The sequence below is a fragment of the Elgaria multicarinata genome, chromosome 6 (assembly GCF_023053635.1).
Source record: "Elgaria multicarinata webbii isolate HBS135686 ecotype San Diego chromosome 6, rElgMul1.1.pri, whole genome shotgun sequence".
Classification (NCBI taxonomy): Eukaryota; Metazoa; Chordata; class Lepidosauria; order Squamata; family Anguidae; genus Elgaria; species Elgaria multicarinata.
The window spans coordinates 67,385,111-67,405,126 of record NC_086176.1 but is presented as its reverse complement, the minus strand read 5'-3'; the positions used below and the strand labels follow the sequence as shown (position 1 = coordinate 67,405,126).

Genomic DNA, 20,016 nt, shown 5'->3' with positions numbered 1-20,016 from the left:
CCAATCAGACGTTGCTCTGTGATGTCCAAACCTGGACACAATGGGTTAATCGGCAACCCTCAATTAACTGATAATGTCCAGGTTTGGATGTCATGGAGCATCCTTTGATTGGAGGTTGCATATTCAAAATCGTGGTTACATGTCCTGTGGCAAATCATGGTTTAATTAATTAACCCACAAGTTGCTGCTGTTATGTGCGAATGGGGCCGTAATGATGGTATGGAGGATATGGGTGATATTATAAAAGCAGTTAAACCTAATTCTGGGGGGGCGGAGCTTGGCAGCCTGAGCGATGGCGGGTTTCTTCTGAGGCTCTGAACGGCGCTTGCCGGAAAAGGCAATTATCTCTCTTTTAATGGGCATGAATCTTTGAGCAACTGACAGAAAATGATTATAAAACCAACAGGAGCCGGGAAAGTGGAGAGATTTGGAGAAGGGAGGTGAGATGAACTATGATTAATGCAATGTCTGTCTAAACGGCAACTCTATGAAAAGTGAAAGTAAACGCTGACTGACGCAGTTTAAAAAGAAGGAATTTATGTTTGCTGGACATTGATCTGTGATATAACCTCTCATCTTTATCTCACATGGGAACGATTGGAATGCTGGCTTTCTAAGGTTAAAGTGGTTGACTGGATTTATTGGCGTGGCGAGAAGGGGGGTGAAGGGGTGAAAAAAGCTGCATTTGGCATTCGGTGAGGGAGATGTGGGATGTGAGAGACTTTGAGTGATTAAATCTGATCCCCTCTAGTGAATGCTGTTGTGAACTGGATTTTTCCCCCCTCCTCGTGAAGAAGGAGCTGTGAGTGCTATATAATAGAGAAGCCAGCATAAGTTGCTAAGGAAGAGAGTTGGACTCTAAGATTTATGCCCTACCCAGAAGGGACCCATGCCCAACGTTAAAAAAAAGATCAAAAGTTGGGAAAAGCTTAATAAACAAAAAAAGAAACCTTCAAATCATAATTTGGCTTACCTCTCCTTCCTGGGAAGTACAGCCCCTGGAGTTGAACAGGAAGAGGAAGATATAGACCCAGTCTCTTTGGATACAATACCAAATAAAGAAGGAAACATGGCAGAAGGGGGGAAAGAAAGTGGTAGTAACCCTCCCTCTTTAATGGAAATCAAGGCTATTATAGCAGAAAATAACATGATTATTTTTAAAAAAATGGATCAGCAAATGAGTGAATTCAGAAAACAAATGCGTACTATTATGGATAAAACGATGGAAAATTCGGATAAGATCAAAAAGATAGAGGCTAAAGTGGATCTGGACCAGAAGAAACAAGAGGCTTTCGAAAAATCAACTAATATACAATTTAAAGAATGGGAATTGCGTTTGATCGCCTTGGAAGATCAATCTCGTAGATCTTCGCTTCGAATAAAGCAGCTGAAGGAGACGCAAGGAGAAGATCTTAGAGAAATTATCGTGAACTGGTTCAAGGAGCTGACGCCTGACATTCCAATAGATGGATCGGATCTGGACCGAGTCCACCGTGTGGGGGGGAAAAACTACAAAGGGACTAGAGACATATTGGTGAAATTTGGCAACTATTACAAAAAAGAGCAAATTATGAAAGAATTGAGATCTAAGGTTCAGATACAGTGTAAAGGCAAACCAGTGCAAATTTACAATGATCTTTCTCAACGCACATTAAATTGGAGACGTAGTCTTAAACCAATAACGGAAACATTAATGAAGAATAAAATTCCTTATGCATGGGGTTACCCGGTTTTCTTAAGATTTACATATGGGAGGAGGGAATACAGAGTAACCTCATTGGATCAAGGTAAAGATTTGCTGAAGAGGCTGGGTCTGGATGGGGAAGCAGATGGGGCTGGAGTGGGTGGGGGAGGGAATGAGGCTGGGACATCTGGAGAGTAAGAGAATTGTTAATTATGTTGGAGATAATTGCAAATAAAAATGCTAATATAGAGACCTGCCGGCCAGGCACAGCACTGCCTCCCCCCTCCCCCTTTAAAGTAGATGGCTGGAGTATTAGACTCACGGGGATATGGGGGGGGGATTAGAGTGGGGGGGTGGGGAGGGGGGGAAGGTAGGGGAGGAGGGATTGGGGTAGGAGGGTGTGGGTTTTATGTATGGAGTTTGTGTTTTTATGTAAGCAAGTTTGAATTGCTGAGCACAAGGGATCGGAAGAGATTTCAAAAGGGTGATTATGGATAAAAAGATAAAGGTATCAACACTCAATGTTAAAGGTTTAGGGGCAGTCGTGAAAAGGAAGAGAATAGAACAAATGCTAAATAAAGAGGGATCAGATATTATAATGATCCAAGAGACACACCAAGGCTCCGAGAATTCGAATATGATAAAATTAAAGTGGTTAGCCTATTATGAAAAATCATTAGGGACATCAAAAAAAAATGGAGTGGCCACTTTGATTTCAAAAAAAAGTGGGTTTATATTAGAAGAGGTAAAAAAGGATGATAAGGGTAGATATCTTATGTTAAAAGGTAAAATTGAGGGAAAGGTTTATACTTTGATTAATGTTTATGCCCCAAATGAGAGGCATAGAGAATTTTTTATAAAGCTGTTCAAAGAAATAGAAGAATTTAAGGAGGGGTGTGCATTATTAGCTGGGGATTTTAATATGGTTATGGATAATAAAAGGGACAGGTCAAATCCCACTAATGCTGAAAAGAGGAACAATATGACTATATTGAATAAATTAGTAAAAGAAAATGATTATTTAGATTCGTGGCGCTTACTTTACGGGAATAGGCCTGGATTTTCATACTTTTCCCCAGTTCATCATACATACTCCAGGATAGATTATATATTTGTTTCAAAAGACTTTGCAACGAGGATTTGTAAAATGGAAATGGGGGTAATAAAAGTAACCGATCATGCCTTGTTAAGTTTAGAATTTACAGTTAAGAAAGATTATAAAGAGGCATATAGATGGAAGTTGAACACAAAGATATTGAAATACAATAAAATAGTAGATAAAATTCGGAAGGAACTGTCGGAGGCATGGGAAATTAATGAAAAAGGAGGAACAGCTGGGTCAGTCATTTGGGACACCATGAAGGCTGTAGCAAGAGGAATCTGTATTAGAGAAACATGTAGTTTAAAAAGACAACAACGTGCAGAACAGGAAAAGTTAGAGATAGAAATTAAAAACTTGGAGGAAAGATATTGGCGAAGTAAAGATAAATATAAATTAGTGGAAATACAAGCTAAGAAGAAACAATTAGAAAACTTAAATATAGAAGAGATTCAAAAGAATTTAATGTATATGAAAAGGGAATATTTTGAAAACAGTGATAAGAACTCGAGGTTGCTTGCCAAGCTCACACAAAAAGAAAAAGGGAGGAATGGGATAGAAACGTTGAAAGATAGTCGAGGGAATTATTGTCATGCAATGAAAGCTAAAATAAAAATTTTTCAGGAATTTTATCAGGAATTGTACAAGGGTAAAGAAATTCAACAAGAAAAGGTGGAGGAGTATATTGGAAGGTTTATAAAGAAGGAAATAAAATCAGAATATAAGGAGTTAATGGAGTCAGTAATAACTCAAAGAGAAGTTGAAGAGGTTATTGATAAGTTAAAAGTGGGTAAATCACCAGGAGCAGATGGTTTGGGTCCAGAATATTATAAGGTCTTCAAAGATTGTTTAGTTCCAAAATTAATGGAACTTTATAATAGGATATTATCAGGAGAGAAGATACCTGAATCATGGGAACATTCAGTGATAATTCTGATCCCAAAACCAGATAAAGATTTGACTAATCCTGATTCTTATAGACCTATTTCTTTAATAAATCAGGATGCTAAAATTTTTACATCTATTATGGCCAAACGATTAAATAAATTTTTGGCAGAATATATAGGAGCAGATCAATGTGGGTTTGTGGTAGGAAGACATATGCATAATTTAGTGGGTAGAGTTTATAAAATAAAAATAAATTGGTCTAAATCAGAGATGATGTTGTTTAACTATACTAAGAAGGAAGAAAAGGATTGGGAATTTAAGGGGATGGAATTGAAAGTTAAGAATGAGATTAAATACTTGGGAATTAAAATTACAAAAAATCTAGAGAATTTAGAAAGGGAAAATTTAACGAGGTTAAAGAAGGAGGTATTAGAGAAATTGGAGAAATATAAAAGATTAAATTTATCTTGGTTTGGGAGAATAGCTTTGATAAAAATGAAGATACTAGCTAAAATTAATTTCGTATTTAGGATGCTACCTATAAAAATATCAGAAACCGAGATAAAAAGTTGGCAAAATATTATTAATAAATATTGTAATGGAGAAAAGAGAGCAAGAGTGAATAAAAATAATTGGTACCTAAGCCAAAAAAAGGGGGGAATGGGTCTCCCAAACATAAAATTATACTACGTAGCAAATAGATTAAGACATGTTGTAGAAGCAATTATGGGAGTAGGAGATTTATACTGGATGGAAGAAAAAATCATAAGTAAGGTAGAGATGAATCTGGAGAATGTTTTTTTTAAAGATGGAGGAAGAAAATGGGTTGGAAGTATAGATAATCCACTCCTGAGGACTCAATGGGAAATTTGGAGCAAATTTAAAGGGAAGCTGCTTCCGAGCAACTCTCCCTTAGCACTGATAATAATGTTAAAGAATTTCCCAGAGGATCTAAAGGGTAGATTATGTAAAATATTAAAAGAGAAAAATAAAATAAAATTAAAGGATTGGGTAAGAGATATTAAAACAAGAGAAGATATGGAAAATTTGTTAAAGGAGAAGAAGCTATCTTGGCTAGAATATGGTCAATTAGAACAATGGAATAAAAAGTGGATTAAAGATAATAGAATGTGCAGAAAGATGACGAGGTTTGAAGAATTAGTAGTAAGTAAGGAGAAAGGAAAAGGAGGTAGTATAGTTTCAAAAGGATTAATGAGTGAAATATATAAAATATTGTTAGAGAAGGAGTTTAGAGAGAATACAGAGAAAGTGATTTGGGAATCAGATTTGAAGATACAAGTAGGGCGACAGAGCTGGGAGGGACTATGGAAACAAAGAGTGTTGAGAAGTTTATCAGTAAGAATAAAGGAGAATTATTTTAAAATTTTATGGAGGTGGTACCTAACCCCGGTTAGATTGAACAAGATAAGTGATCAACATTCAGCAAATTGTTGGAGAGGATGTGGGGAAAAAGGAACGTATTTACATATGTGGTGGCAATGCAAATATGTACAAAGATTATGGAAGATGGTGTTCTCAGAAATTGAAGAAATAGTGGGAATGAAAATAGAACAAACACCAAAAATAGCATTGCTGTCACTATTTGAAGATATAAAGTGTGGAAAAGGAACTATAGAGCTGATATCGAGTTTGTTGGTTGCAGCACGATTGATGATAGCTAGGAACTGGAAGATCCAAGGGGAATATTCTATTGAGGAGTGGTATAAAGTAGTATGGGATATAGCCATTAATGATAAACTGACATGTAATATTAAGTGGAGAAAAGGCGTAACTAAAATAAATGAGTTCGAAGGAATTTGGAAACAGTTCCTAGTGTTCGTGTTTACTAAGGGAAATGGGAAACCACCATCAGAAGAAACGATTAGATTTTGGACTCAAGAATGATCCCGAGGTGGGGGGTGCACTTTTATGTTAAGAATGAAAATGTTGTAGTGTGATAAGGCATATGTAATAGTTTTTGATATTTGTACTCAACAATTATTCAATATGTATGAAGCAGATATTTGATGTATTTCTTTTTCTTATTGTGTTTGTTTCAATTATATTTTGGAAATGTTCATTTATGTTTATATAGTGTTGAAAATGAATAAAAATTATTAAAAAAAAAAAAAAAAACCTAATTCTGGAACAGAGCATATGATATTTCCCTTGGCACATGCATTCACACTAAGTGATAAATAAACCTCTGGTCTCATTTATTTGTGGTGAATGTTAGTGTAGGCATTTGTTGTTTTATTGTGGTTTTAATTTTTGTGAACCGCCCAGAGAGCTTCGGCTATTGGGCGGTATAAAAATGTAATAAATAAATAAATAAATAAATAAATAAATAAATAAATAAATTTCAGCTGCCCTTCCCATATAAATCAGTAATACATTTGTGAAAACTGTCAATGTATTGGGCATTTTTAAAAGATAATGGGAAAATATATTATACACAGTTATTAGGCTGGGAGATTTTGTAAGCAGTTGTATATTTGGGGTTTAAAGTTGCTGTGTGTTTTGAATGACCGCTATAAAATTCAGGAGACTGTTACATGTTCGCCTCAGCAAAATTTAATAATATAATGTAACTGCTATGTAAATATGAAATGCTGAAACTACTTCACATATATTTTCTCAAGAATTCCTACAGCAGTCTTTTAAGTTAGCATAACTGCATTACTCCCATATTGCAGATCGTAGAGCTGGGGCAGAGAGTGAATGGCTTATTTAACCACTCATGGTTGACCTGAGATCAGAGGCAGGTGCCTCCGTCTCATCATTCATGCTCTTGATCACTACGGTATGTAAAATGAATGGGAGTGTAGGCACAAGAGGACAAGAAACCTGTTCTATTCTAATTCTTCAGAACAAGGAAGGCAAAGATTTTTTTATTATTTTTTTATTTATTTAAGCATTTTTATCCCGCCACTCAGCCAAAAAAGGCTCTCACGGCGGCTTACAAAATATTTCTTGACAGTCTCTGCCCACAGGCTTACAATCTAAAGACATGACACAAAAGGAAAGGGGATTGGCCCAAGGGTCTTCACAGAGCAGAATCTAGTTGTGAGCACCTTCTGACTGCAGGGTTGGAAAGTGCCATCCGAAGTCAGAGCACCCCTTGCAGGATGATGTGCTGCCCTGTGCAAAGCGGCCTGTAATTGCGTATCCTCACACAGCTTCCTGTACTGTACTACCTGTATTTTAATGATCTGTACTATTTTTTATATAATGATCTGTACTATTAATTTTAAGGTCTGTACTAGCTGTATTTTAATGGTTTAAATGTTCCAATGTTCTTCTTCCAGTGTTCTCTTTGCTTTGATAGCAATTCCGTAGTTCATGTTGTCAGTTATTTTTAAAAGGCTTTTTGTTTTAATTTTCCCCAGAAACATTTTTTCTATTGAATTTACTTGATAGATCAATGTTTTTCAGGCTTCCAGGCCTATAGTTCTGTTTTTATTTGTTTTGTTCACATTCATACGCGGTGTTTGTGGGAGGGTCGTATTTGGCACTTTGGCATATTTATGGGATATTTGACATTTCTGTTCATCTTTCTATTAGCTACGGTTTTTGCCAATGTTTTGTTCTTCCTTTCAGATTGTCAGGAGATCCCCAACATAACTTCTATAATTAGCCAAACTTCAGTGCATTGCCATTTGTACCATATCTGGTTTTCTCATATGTTATTATCTATGATGTTAGAGACAGTAGTTCTTAAATGGCTTTTGGGTGCAGCAGTAAGACGGGAATTTAGTAGAACAAGTAATCTACACTATAAAAAATATCCTTTATTATATATAGCCTGACTAATTGATCTAAGCCTGCATACCCTGTCACCAGTAGCGGCCAAAACAAGATGCTTCAAGAATTACTAACAAAACAGAATTCTGCAATCTTCTAGGTCCTGCTGTGCACTCCTAGGCTCTTGCATCTTACATGTTAGGGACCGATGGCCCTGAGCATTCTGCTAGTTACCCTATTTCTTCGATTCTAAGACACACTTTTTTCCCCATATAAACATCTCTAAAAATGGGGTGCGTCTTAGAATCGCAGGTGTGTCTTTGGGGTTTTTTTTCTGTTGGTGGTACTGAAATTAATGTGCGTCTTACAATCGACGGCATCTTACAATCGAAGAAATATGGTATTACCTGTTCATATACTATCTTATATGGGGGAATGTTGATGTAATCCATTTATTTTTTTGAATGCGGTATGCTATTGCGGGTGACAAAAGGAGACTCAGGCCTTAGCTAGACCTAGCGGTCTAGAGGGATGGAGAGATGAAGATCCTGCGATATTTTCATCGCAAGATCTCCCCCTCAATTCACGTGCGGCGCGCAACGACCTCAGACGGAGAGACATCGCACCCACCATTTTTTCTTTTAGTTAAAGAGCCAGTAGCACATGAACGCTCGTGCGCAAAAGTGAGTTATTATTTAAAAAATAATTACTTTCCCCGCTCACCCCACCCCACCCCCGATGGGCGCAGCGATCCTGAGGGGCACTGCGCCCTGTGCATGGCTTACAGCTCCTCGCGAGGAGCCAGGACAAATTTTGGTGCCCGGCCAGATGTTCCATGGCCTCAAGACCGTGGAAAAAACGGGCCTAAAGGGGAGGGCGAGATCAGTGGACTTTATACTGTTAGTTTTACCCTACCCTGTGCCTGTTTACCCTACCCAGTGCCTGTTTGCATTCTCTTTCCCTCCTTATCGCTTTACTATGATTTTAATAGAATGTAAGCCTATGCGGCAGGGTCTTGCTATTTACTGTTTTACTCTGTACAGCACCATGTACATTGATGGTGCTATATAAATAATAATAATAATAATCATCATCATCATCATCATCATCATCATCCCAGGGCAAGGGAAGGATCATTCCTCCCTGATCCCGGGATCCCCTGTGCGCCATGTGGACGCACAGGGACGATCCCGGGGATCACCCTGGGATTTCGCCCCATCTAGCTATGGCAACAGATCAACTGGTGAGTCACGACCCAAAAGTGGGTTGCAAGATCAATCCAGATGGGTTGTGGCAAAGCTGTTGCTGCCATGTTATGTAATTGTGAAATTGTGAAAGTGAGTCCCATGTTGCAGGTTGAGAGTCCAAGGTGGGTCTCAGATTTTGAACAGTTGGAGACAGTTGAACTATGTTATTCATTGCATTGTGTCCCCTCTCCTCTACATAATATTGATGTTAAAGTGTATTTCTACTCATTTCCTACAATCCATAGTTCGTTCTCCCTTGTATATTTCCAAATTTTCCATATCATTTTTGGGATGGATGGGTGCAAAATGCTCAAATGTGTGAACATACTTTTTTTTAAAATGAGGAGTCATACTTTAACATGCAGTTAAAGTATTGTATTCTATGTGTCAGATATGGGACAGTAGCATGGAAAGTTCTAGAGAACTCCAGGGACGTGTGGAAGATTTGATCCATTTTTAAAGACGCTTTCCTGTTTTATTGCCCCTTTAATAATGATTGTTTTTAAGGATATGTCAGTCCTTCAGCGCACCTTTATAAATGAATGGCTCTAATATTTCTTGCTTGTAGCATTTCTATTCATACTACTGCTATGTTGTCTTGTACTCTCTGATATAAGGGATAGAAGGAGATAAGCAGAGAAAGCAGCAGCAGGACTATCAGCATTAACACTGTGTGTAGAGAATGGAGTGTTCAGGGATTTGTGTGAGTGTGTTGAGGGAGTGGGTTCTGTGTGGAAACTCCACACTGAGGTTCTGTGATTGTCTTGTTGCTGTAAGCAGGAAATTGAGGGCCCAGAGATCTCGGAATAAAGGGCATTTGGCCAGAGTCTGAGATTGGTGGGAGGGGAGATGGGGGGAGTATGTTTCAGAGAGATATGAGCAATGGGAATGAGAAAGCTTAACAGGATTGGGATGTGTAGAGCATTAGTACCATGGACTGCAAATGGCTCATTATGACTCAGCCCGCGGAGATGCAGTTGGTAGCTTAGAGAGGGTGTCCCGCTGCTATTACTGCTCCTGAGTGTAATGATAAGGCAAGATAACACATATTTGATGGAAGAATAACCGCAGAGATACATAACCATGAACAAATGTGAAAATGTAAGTTTTGTCTAATTAGAGTTTGCTTCAAGAATCAACATAAATAAAACTATACCAAAATTTATCTGTATTCTATAAATCGACACTTTTAAATAGATATTTGCATTTAAATGCTCACTGTGATTGACATATTTTATGGAACAGTTTTGTTTTGTAATTAACTATTGGAATTTGGAGATAACAGACTATAGATTTTTTTTCTTTAAACCATTGCATCACTTACTTTGTATGCATTTTAATTTAAATAAATAGCGAGAGTAGAGGGGTTTGCATAATGCGCCTTCAATTTTCCTTGTGAAATCCACTCAGCCCTGTCCATCTAGCATTGTAGTATAGATTTTCTCAGGGATTTTCAAATCAGCAAGGGAATTTGGTGGATTTGCTTATGCATCTGTTGACACGGGAAACTGCATTATGGGTTTTGCAGTATTTCTGAAACTAGTGAGGATGTGTCCATCACTCAGGTGAGTCCCAAAATTAGGTTCTTGAATAAATCTGGAATGGGTTAGGAGTAAATTATGAAGTAGAATACCAAAACTTATGGGTTTGAGTGTAAAATGTCTTTTAGGATTTAGTGATATTACAGGAGATAAGAAAGGGATTCCCTTGCTAGCTCGGAAAAACCCAGGCAGTGCTACTGCATTTTTTTCGGTGGTAAATGGTGCCTATTATCCCAATCCATTTATTTGCAGCTTCCTAGCTGTTTGCAGCAGTTGTGAGTTGGATCAGGTCTGGCAGGCCACCAGAAGTGGCCTTGTCAGGCTGTATGCAGGCTGCATCTTCAGTAGCCCTGCTTTACAGTAATGTTCCTAATTTGTCCTTTATTTATGTATTCATTTAAAAGATTTATAAACTGCCTTTTAGGGAATACCCTCCCAAGGCGATGTACAAAATATAAAAATGCAAAACACAATGAAACAATTATAGTATGATAAAAATAATAAAACAAGAATAATCAAAATTTATTAGAATTTGTCAATCACCCACCTTTCAAAAGCAGTTATTTGCCTTTTTATTTTAAAATCAGACTTGCACTACCTATAAATCTTAAGTGACCTCAAAGCATTTTGTTTTTTCTAATTCAAAAAATGTAACTCTGCCAGTTGCATATTCAGAATACTGGAAGATACTGTGCTTTATCTTTTAGAGGGGCATATTAAGTTTACATGCTTCAGTGCAAGTTTGATGCAATTTCATTTTTGGGGTTTGCAACTTGTATGACACAACGTCCAGACAGATCTATATGAATTCTACATGAAGTAACTTTGGCGTTAGAGGTAAGTATTTTTTTTTCTTGTAAAAGATTAACACTTCTGCAGCTGTCTGCAGTTGTCTTAGGGCATTTTTTGAAAACATTGGTTCTCTTACCATTGTGTACGGATAATAGATACAGAAGTTACATCAAATCATTATGGCTTTGTCACTCACTATTTACTTGTGGTGTTAATGTACCAGAGACTTCATAAATGACAATAATATTTTATACAAGTAAAAATTAGGATAGATTCTTTTTCATGGAACAGTGGAGTATGGCTGTGAGACTGGTGCTAGGAAGAAATTAGCATTTTGGAGAGCACTTTAATGATGGAGTAGGCCAAGCCTCACTACCTATTCTGAGGTGAAAATGTTCTGACTGGAAATTTTTTTCTTCAGGGTCTTTCTGGCTGATCGAAACAGGACAGCAATTTTAAATTTTTGAAAGAAGAAATCAGTTCCAGCAGTAGACCCTGAGGCAATGCCACAAAGAAGTGCTCTGAATGGTGAGAGCAACACAGCTGCTGATTGCCTCTGAAATAGAGGTAGTTGTTCAGTTTCTCAAAGTTCTTGTCTTGAGTCTAGTTTTAATGGGTCCTTTAGATGGTACCCAAAACTCCTTCAATAAACGTGCCTCCATGCTTGTTTTTTGTGGGTGGGCTACGTCTAGCAGTTGTCTTCCACTTGGGTGAATGTTGTTCTGTGAAGTATGAGTGAAGTAGAGTTATTTTGTGAGTGTGGTGTCTCAATTATTTTGGGTCTCTATTGTGTTATACGTGGCATAATGTTTTTCTGATAGAACAGAATCTCCAGGTAGGGCTAGGAAAGACTCATGCCTGAAACCTTGAAGAGTTGTGGTCAGTCAGTGTTAGCAATTATGGGCTAGATGGACCAATGGTCTGATAAAGCAGCTTCCTATGTAACTGCTGCATTCCATTAAAATAGTATGACTCACGGCTAATATCCATGGGGTAGTATCTAGTGTTAGTCCTACTTAGAGTAGACTCATTGAAATGAATGGGACTTAATCATGGCTGACTAACATTGGAAATTACCCATTTCGTTATGTACCTGAAGCCTAAAATTATTCAATGGGTGCGCCTCAAATATATGCCTTGTATCTTTTATATTCTCCTTTCCCAAATTGCAAACTTAACATCTGACTAGTTCAAAAATACATGTTCCCTCCACTTTGGGGGCTTCTTTTCCCCTCCAATTTCATCTTTCCTTCCCTCTGTTCCTCAGACAATCTTCCTGCGCTACATACTTAATTTTGGTTGACCTTGACTTTTATTTGGGCCTCTGCACTGTTGTCATTCATCACTTCTCTAACCTTTTCACTGTCCCTCCATTAGAGAGTGGCTTTGGATATGATATTGCTATGATATTTCATTTGATATAGAACTTTCACATCTTCCTTGCTTGGGAAAAGTTAATGCAGTGATAGTATGTATACCTCCTAGGTATCAGAGACTAGACTATTCAAGTTTGGATGAGACTGAGATTTTCATGGCTCCCTTTACATCAGTGTTGCATTTAAAGTCACTGTCTTGAAGAATCATAAGTTATGATGTGACCTAAATATTTTATTCTGAAACTTTCCCACAACTTAAAGTTCATTTTATATATGGGGTAGATTGTAAGCTCCTTTGGGCAAGGACCTATCCTTTCATTTTCATAAAGCACTGCATGCATAGATAGTAGTACATAAGTGCATTAATAATATTAATTATTATTAATAATAGTATTAATAATATTAATAATTTAATATTAATGATATACGTAATCTGTTACAAGTGTATTTGCATGCAGAAAGCGGTCTAATTCATACTGCATAGTTTACTTCTACCACATGTAAAGAAGCAGTTATATATTAAGGCTTGCCTGTCTTTTTTCTTCCATAGAAAGCTTGGTCTCCTAATTTAATTTTAATATCGTTGGTCTAGAATTTAGATCAACAGTGAGTTGTTAAAACGCACAGAGAATGCCTCATGATCTGTTACTGTGTAAAGCAGGGGCAGGGAGACTTCAGTCTGTCAGGACCCTGGGAACCACCAACCAAAACCACGTGAAAAAGACATCAAATTAAAGCACTCTGAGTCCAGGAATTTATTTCGCATACAGTATCTGAACTGTTTATTTTCGCTCACAGCCCTTCCACACAAAAATCCGTCTTGGTTACCCAAGCTTTCTTCATTTCAGCAGGATAATTGAAGGTGTTGGTGAGTGGTAGGTAGCTGCTATTGTTAAACAATTTGGAATCAGAATCTTTGCTGATCTACTACAAATCACATAGAGATCTACCAGTAGATCTCGATCCATCTCCTGCTCACCCCTGGAATAAAAGACCTTTATGGACATTTTTCTTAAGGTCAAGATGTCTATGCTGACCATTTGTATTAACTTGTTGATTAAGACCAGGTCAAGTCTCATAATAAAGTGAAACAGAAGGCTTGCTGGAAAGTTCTAGTAGAAAGATGAAATATTGGGTGGTGCTTATCCAATACCTGTCATTGTGATTATTGGTGCCTGAGATTCAGTGGTAGGTGCCCCATGTGCCAGACCCCATATACCCCTCTTCACCATTACTGGGGAGTAACTAGGAATATTTGAATATTTAGCACCACAAAATACTTTTGTGTTGGAATATACTTTTTTATGGGATTCCCAGGATGATTTTAAGGGTGGATGGGCTCGATACAAAAAGGAAATTAGAATGTGGACTAAGTTGAACTTGCTTTTATCTTGTCGCCTACTATATAAATAGAAGATCACATTTTGTTGTGTAAATGCCAGTATTTATTTATTACAATTATATATGCCTCTCAAGTTGCAAATCCTTCCAAGGTGGCTTACAAGTAATGTCAGTAGTCCTTAGTGAAATCACAATAAACAGTGTTTTTAAAAGATCACAAGTGATCAAGATCCTTCACACAGGGAGTTAGTGATAGAAGACCTAGTTGGGGGAGGGGGAGGTCCAGCTGGAGTAGGCTGTGAGATGGTATTTGCCTGCCTCTTATCTTCTGGGATCCTTCCTACAGGGCCGATGATGGCAGATGTCCCTGTGAGGGAGAGGGACAGTTCACAGAGCAGGCTCTAAGGTGGTATTTGCCTGCAATGGCAATATGCTCACACTGAGCAATATAGTTCATGTAAGAATTAACAAAGGAACTCTCTCTGTTGCTTAAAACTAGTGTTGCAGTGTGATAGCAGGTGTAAGAACAGAACCCCATGCTATGCCTTTTCCAAGCAGCATCAACATTTTTCATAATCTATGTGAATGCAGATTTTATAACATATAGCTTCAGTGTTTAGTGCTATATTAATAGCTTGTGGTTTTAGAAAATAAATAGCATTTGTCTAGATACGTTTAGATTCAGCTAGAATTGTTTTTTGTTTGCCGGGGCAATTTTCACGCTCAACTATAGATAATTCACAAACCATGGGCTAGACCTGGAGAAGTTTCCCTGGATGAGGAAGCTCATCTGTATTCAACCCAATGATACTAAATGGTTGCTTGTATAGATGACTAGATAGACTTATCATGGAATAAAGATGAACATGAAATTCTTTACAGTACTCCCCTCAAAGCATATAAGAAAATCCATGTCTCTCAAAGAATTCCATAGTAGAGACACATTTCTGCCAATATTTTCTTGATATGTACATACCTTAGATGGTTTTCTACCCGTGTAATTTATTTTAGGTAAAACAGAAATCTTTGATCAAATTTCTTTGTTTTTTTGTAAAGATCTGGCAACGTTTCTTGCAGGTACCTTTTGATTTATAATCCTACAGAACAAGACCGTTCATCAGTGGTTTCAGTCTATGTGAATACACCAAGAGTTAAAGTACTGTCTCCTTCTGGAAGACCTGTTGTGGTCCAGCTTAGTGCAGTATGGGATGGAACTGCTAAAATATCATATGATGCGTACCAGGTAAACTATTTTTAAATTATCTGTGAGCATTTACTGAACAAGCATGTCAATCATTCTTACTTGGAAAATAGAAAATGATTAGATAAATTGCAAAATAAATATATTCAGTATATAAAACTCAGCCATCAATTTACTAGTGTTGCTAGAGAATGGTCTCATTTGCATATAACAATAAGCCAGCATGCTGATGTACATTGCTAGATCACTCCCACTTGGCTCTTCCTGCAAGCAGGAGTGGGTCAACAAAGTATCGTATTGTGATGTGCGTTCCAGGAACTGTGGCTTATCTCGGGGGGTGGGGGGAGAGACAAGCCAAAATCCCTAGTTCACATATAAGAATAAAAGAACTATGGGTGGAAAGTTCAGAATTTATTTAGCCACTCCCACTTGCAGGTGGAGCCAAATAGGAGCAATTGAGTATTGTACACCAGTATGGTGACTCATTCACAATAAGCCAGAGTTCTTTAGAATTCTTGCTTACTTGTTATGTGTGAACACAGCTCATGTGTTTTTAGAATGTGTTAAATGTTCCAATTATATATTTGATATTGGGACAAACCCACAATTTGTTTGTTTATTTATTTATTACATTTTTATACTGCCCGATAGCCAAAGTTCTTTGGGCAGTTCACAGAAATTAAAACCATAATAAAACAACCAACAGTTTAAAAACACAAATACAAAATACAGTATAAAAAGCACAACCAGTATAAAACTGCACAGCAAAAATTGATATAAGATTAAAATACAGAGTTAGAACAGTAAAATTTAAATTTAAGTTAAAATTAAGTTTTAAAATACTGAGAGAATAAAAAGGTCTTCAGCTGGTGACAAAAGGAATACAGTGTAGGCCCCAGTGTGATATATGTACTTCAGTTCTTTATATGAGACTTTGAAGGTGCATGAAACTCTTACAATGAAATCCTGTGCATGTCTACTTTCAAGTAAACTCCCTTGAATTCAAGGGCTTACTCCCAGGTATGTGGGTATATGATTGTAGCCATAGTTAGTTTTATCTTTTAATCTTTGTTAAAGTTCCAAAACGACAAAAAGTATGAAATAAAATTTCATTTCAAATATTTTGTTTACATTTGAGCTAGGTTTTTTGAGGTGGGTGGCGGATACATCTCAGAGCAGAAAATGTAATTTTGGAGCTGAGAATTCTTTGAACATATTTTTTAGAGAGAGAGAAGGGAGGGGAGAGTAATATGTAAGTTGTTTCACTTTGGTATCCAGTCTACATTTCCTTTCAAATTCTCTTGCCTCCCCAGTTTCATAAAGTTCTGTGGCGACTCCTTTCGACATTTTCTCTATTCCTGAGGAAGTCCTTATAGCTTTTTAAAATATTTTCCTAAATATAAAATAAAAATATTATTTCAGTGCTGGTTAAAAATGAGCAGAGCTACAAAAAGTTGCAGTTATGTTGTTTGAACATGTGGAAATAATTGTGTTCTTAATTACCCTTTCTGGCCTTTGCTTGAAGGATGAGCACAGGCTTAATTTCCAATTGCATGAACAATTAGGCAAAATGAACACAGCTTATGACACTTGGGCATTTGCACATGCTGGTGATATCCATTTTGCACCTTCCATCTGAAGCAGTCTTAAAGAAAATGATTGCAATAAGTTTAGTATTCTTTAAGCATACTAGTAAAAGAGTGCATGAAAGCATTAAACCAGCATGGTTTGAACATCCAAAATAGTTTGGGTTCGATTCTCTACTTTTTCTGGATGAGTTGATCAAACTTAATCAGAATCTTTTACCTTTGTTTTATAATAGAGAAAAATGATGAAGAGAGAACAGTGTAGTGGCATCTGTGGCAAAAGGCAATCTATTTGAAAGACAGCTATTGCAGTTAATATTTTTGGGAAAGACATAGATGCAATAAATTGAAAAGCATGCTGCTAACGTGAATAGTAACTCTAATTTCACGTGTCTATTCCTAACATGAATGTTGGTTTTGATTAGAAAATACTTTTCTTGGACTGTGAGTTTGGGATCTTAATGTAAGTAGCCATTTTGAGGACCAAAGAATTGTATTTACATTTGGTTGTCTATTCTTGATACTTAAAATACAACAATTTCCTTTTCAATGCCCAACAGATCTCATTCTTGGCTCATCTGCCACCTTTGGGTTTTGGAGTTTACCAGCTTCTGGAAGGGCTGAACTCAGAAACTATATTGGCTGATTATAATCTCTATCATAATGATAAAGCTAAGTTAGTCAAGCCATATAGAATTTTCAATGTTAAAGAGATACAGAATGCTTTGGATGAGATCATGCTAGAAAACTCTTATATGAAAATCTGGTTCTCTGGCAATTCTGGACTTTTAGAGGTATGTATGGCCCAACTATTTGAAAATATTTTGATACTGAAACAAATTGGAATGTATCAGTCTCATTAGTTGTTTTTCCTATAGAAAGTAAATACGAAAGAAGATAATAAAAGTCATCGTGCGAAGTTGGAGTTTGTTTGGTATGGAACTACAAATAATAGAGATAAGAGTGGAGCTTATCTCTTCTTACCGGATGGTGAAGCTAAGGTAATGTTATTACATTACATGGGCTTGTATATTTGGGGCATATCAAAGAGTAATATTAAAGAGAGTGTAGTTACGTTGGTTCAGAACTAAAGGTGCCCTTCTGCTAGTAGAAAGCTGCTTCTACTGACAGAAGGGCTGTTTTTGACCAAGTGGAAGAGAGTTGTGTGAGAAAAGTGACCCCTGACTGATGGGGAGGAGGAGAAAAGGATGGGTTGCTGAGAGGCACTATTAAGTGGGCTATCCCACAGTTGTGAGGGAAATACCTGCTGATTGTTTGGGGAGTTGATTTTGAATGTTACATATTATGATAACCTGATAATGAGCTGATGGGTGCATACCAAAGGCAGAAGAGACTGCAAGGATGCTCACAGCCCTTCCACACAAAAATCGGCAAGGATGCCAATCCTTAGTATCTCTAATATCATATTAGTAAAAAGATAGGCTTGGATCCAGAATTTATGTGAGCAGAATTTTGCTCCAGGGATGCTCCCGCTGACAGATGCGGGGGATGCATTTTTTGCTGATTCTTCCTTCCCCATGTGTTATGTGCTACTTTTAGCAGATTTAAACATTACTCAATTGTGTGACTTTATTTGGGACAATGAGATGCCAACATGAGCACTTATAGTTAAAATACTTTGTATGTAACTTTTATATTGAAAGAACCATGCATGTATACCACAAGCAAAAGCAATCCTAAATTGCTAGAAAATCCCTAAGCATTGCAATCGTATGTAAGCACATGTATTGAGGGATAAGACTTGGAGAAGCAGGCTGCGTGTGTACGAGCTTGTTCCATTGGTTGCAGATGGAGGCTTCTCTAAGGTTTCTCCTCTCAGGCCCTCTTTTCTATCCTCTTGGTTCTGCATCTGCACCCCTCTAGGTCAACACCTTGTGGTCGTACATTGATTGGCATCCTTGCCGATTTTTGTGTGGAAGGGCTGTGAGCATCCTTGCAGTCTCTTCTGCCTTTGGTATGCACCCATCAGCTCATTATCAGGTTGCCCAGGCACTGCTCATGCAGTTTAGCACTGTGATCACATAGCTTCTTCGTGCCCTTGGGGTGTCATGCTGTTTCTGAATTGCAGGGATCACATTATGCAGAAAAGAATCAGTGTTGTTATGTCATGCCTGTAGAGCTTGCAACAGTTTTTTCTCGTTTGCCATCATCTCTCCTGTTTTCCACCATTCATGGTTTGTTTTCAGCCATTTCACACTCATCCACCCCATTCATTCTCTAAAAATAGGCAAACTATGCTGCTTAACATAACTTGACACAAGGTATAGGCCTCAGGCCTAATAGGGACTGGTTTATATGTGACCTCTGCAGCTTCCTGTGACCACTGGGGGATTTGGAGAACGGGTTGCTGCAAGGGGAAAGGGGAAATTTGCTGGATTGCAGTCCTTTCCATGAATGAACAAAGCCTTCTGTTTGTGGATGGGCAGGTCTGGTTCCAACACCATAAGCTTTCGAGTGGACAGTGAAACATGCCTTGAGTTTTAACTGAAGAAAGAACTGTCTGCAGATATTCGATATTTTGGAAACAATAATCAACAGAGATCAAAATATTCTTTTTACCTCCTGCTAAAATAGACTTAAGACATCTACTTTATATACAATAGCAAGTGAGATTATTATCTGAGCCAGGATATAATAAACAACCTGTGAGATAGTGTCAGTCTTCCAGCTTCTCTGTGTTCTCGGAATGTCATTTGTTTTTCACTCTGAAGTTTATAAAATGCTGTGCCAGAAAAACAAACAAACACTTGTTACATCGGCTAATTACCATCAGCTATAAAATGTTCCTTGAATAACTGTTGGGCCAGTCTTTGTAATGATCAAATTTGCTGTTTGAAGTCTTCACTTCCTCAAGATGAGGTGATGGCTGTAAACTTAAATGGCTTTAAAAGAGGATTAAACAAATCCATGAAGCACAAGGCTATTAATGACTGCAGATGATGATGCCTCTGAATGCCAGTTGGAGGGATTCAGCAGTGGGAGGGGCTATTGCCATGTCTTGCTTGTGGTTGGCCACTGTGGGAATGAGAATACTGGACAAGATAATCCTTTGTTCTGGTCCAGCAGGGCTTTTTGTGTTAATTGTTGCCCAATATTTATCCCCTCATGTAAAGTGTTTTCACACTTTGATTTAAGAGCTCTTTCACACATCCTGTAAAGGCAGTGAAAGACTGTGTGAGCTTCATGCTTTCCCTCTCCCCAGTTTATTGGAGCTCAACTGAAGGGAGGTGATGACAATACCCCTCGCTTCCATCAAGTCCATGAAATGTGGAGTTAGGAAGTACAAATGTCCTTTTTGCTGTTGTCTTTCTATAGCCCTACGTTTCTACTGATCCACCTGTCATACGGGTTACACATGGAAGGATTTTTTCTGAAGTTACTACTTTTTTCCATCATTTGACTCACACAGTACGACTTTACAAAGTTCATGGTAAGCTAACATTAGCAAATATAGTTGATTGTCCTTCATAAAGATCTAGCTTACTTTTTAGCTGCA

The 20,016-nt window shown here is 37.6% G+C and overlaps 1 protein-coding gene across 1 annotated transcript in view; it reads left to right on the top strand.

The window, feature by feature from the left end:
- The window catches only part of MAN2A1 (mannosidase alpha class 2A member 1), a 75,030-nt gene that overhangs the window by 41,998 nt on the left and 13,016 nt on the right, over positions 1-20,016 (top strand). Inside the window, exons 13-16 of the mRNA XM_063129538.1 lie at positions 14,790-14,955; positions 17,060-17,293; positions 17,378-17,500; positions 19,836-19,950. Of these exons, the coding sequence (XP_062985608.1) occupies positions 14,790-14,955; positions 17,060-17,293; positions 17,378-17,500; positions 19,836-19,950 (638 nt within the window). The remainder of the gene's footprint in view (positions 1-14,789; positions 14,956-17,059; positions 17,294-17,377; positions 17,501-19,835; positions 19,951-20,016) is intronic.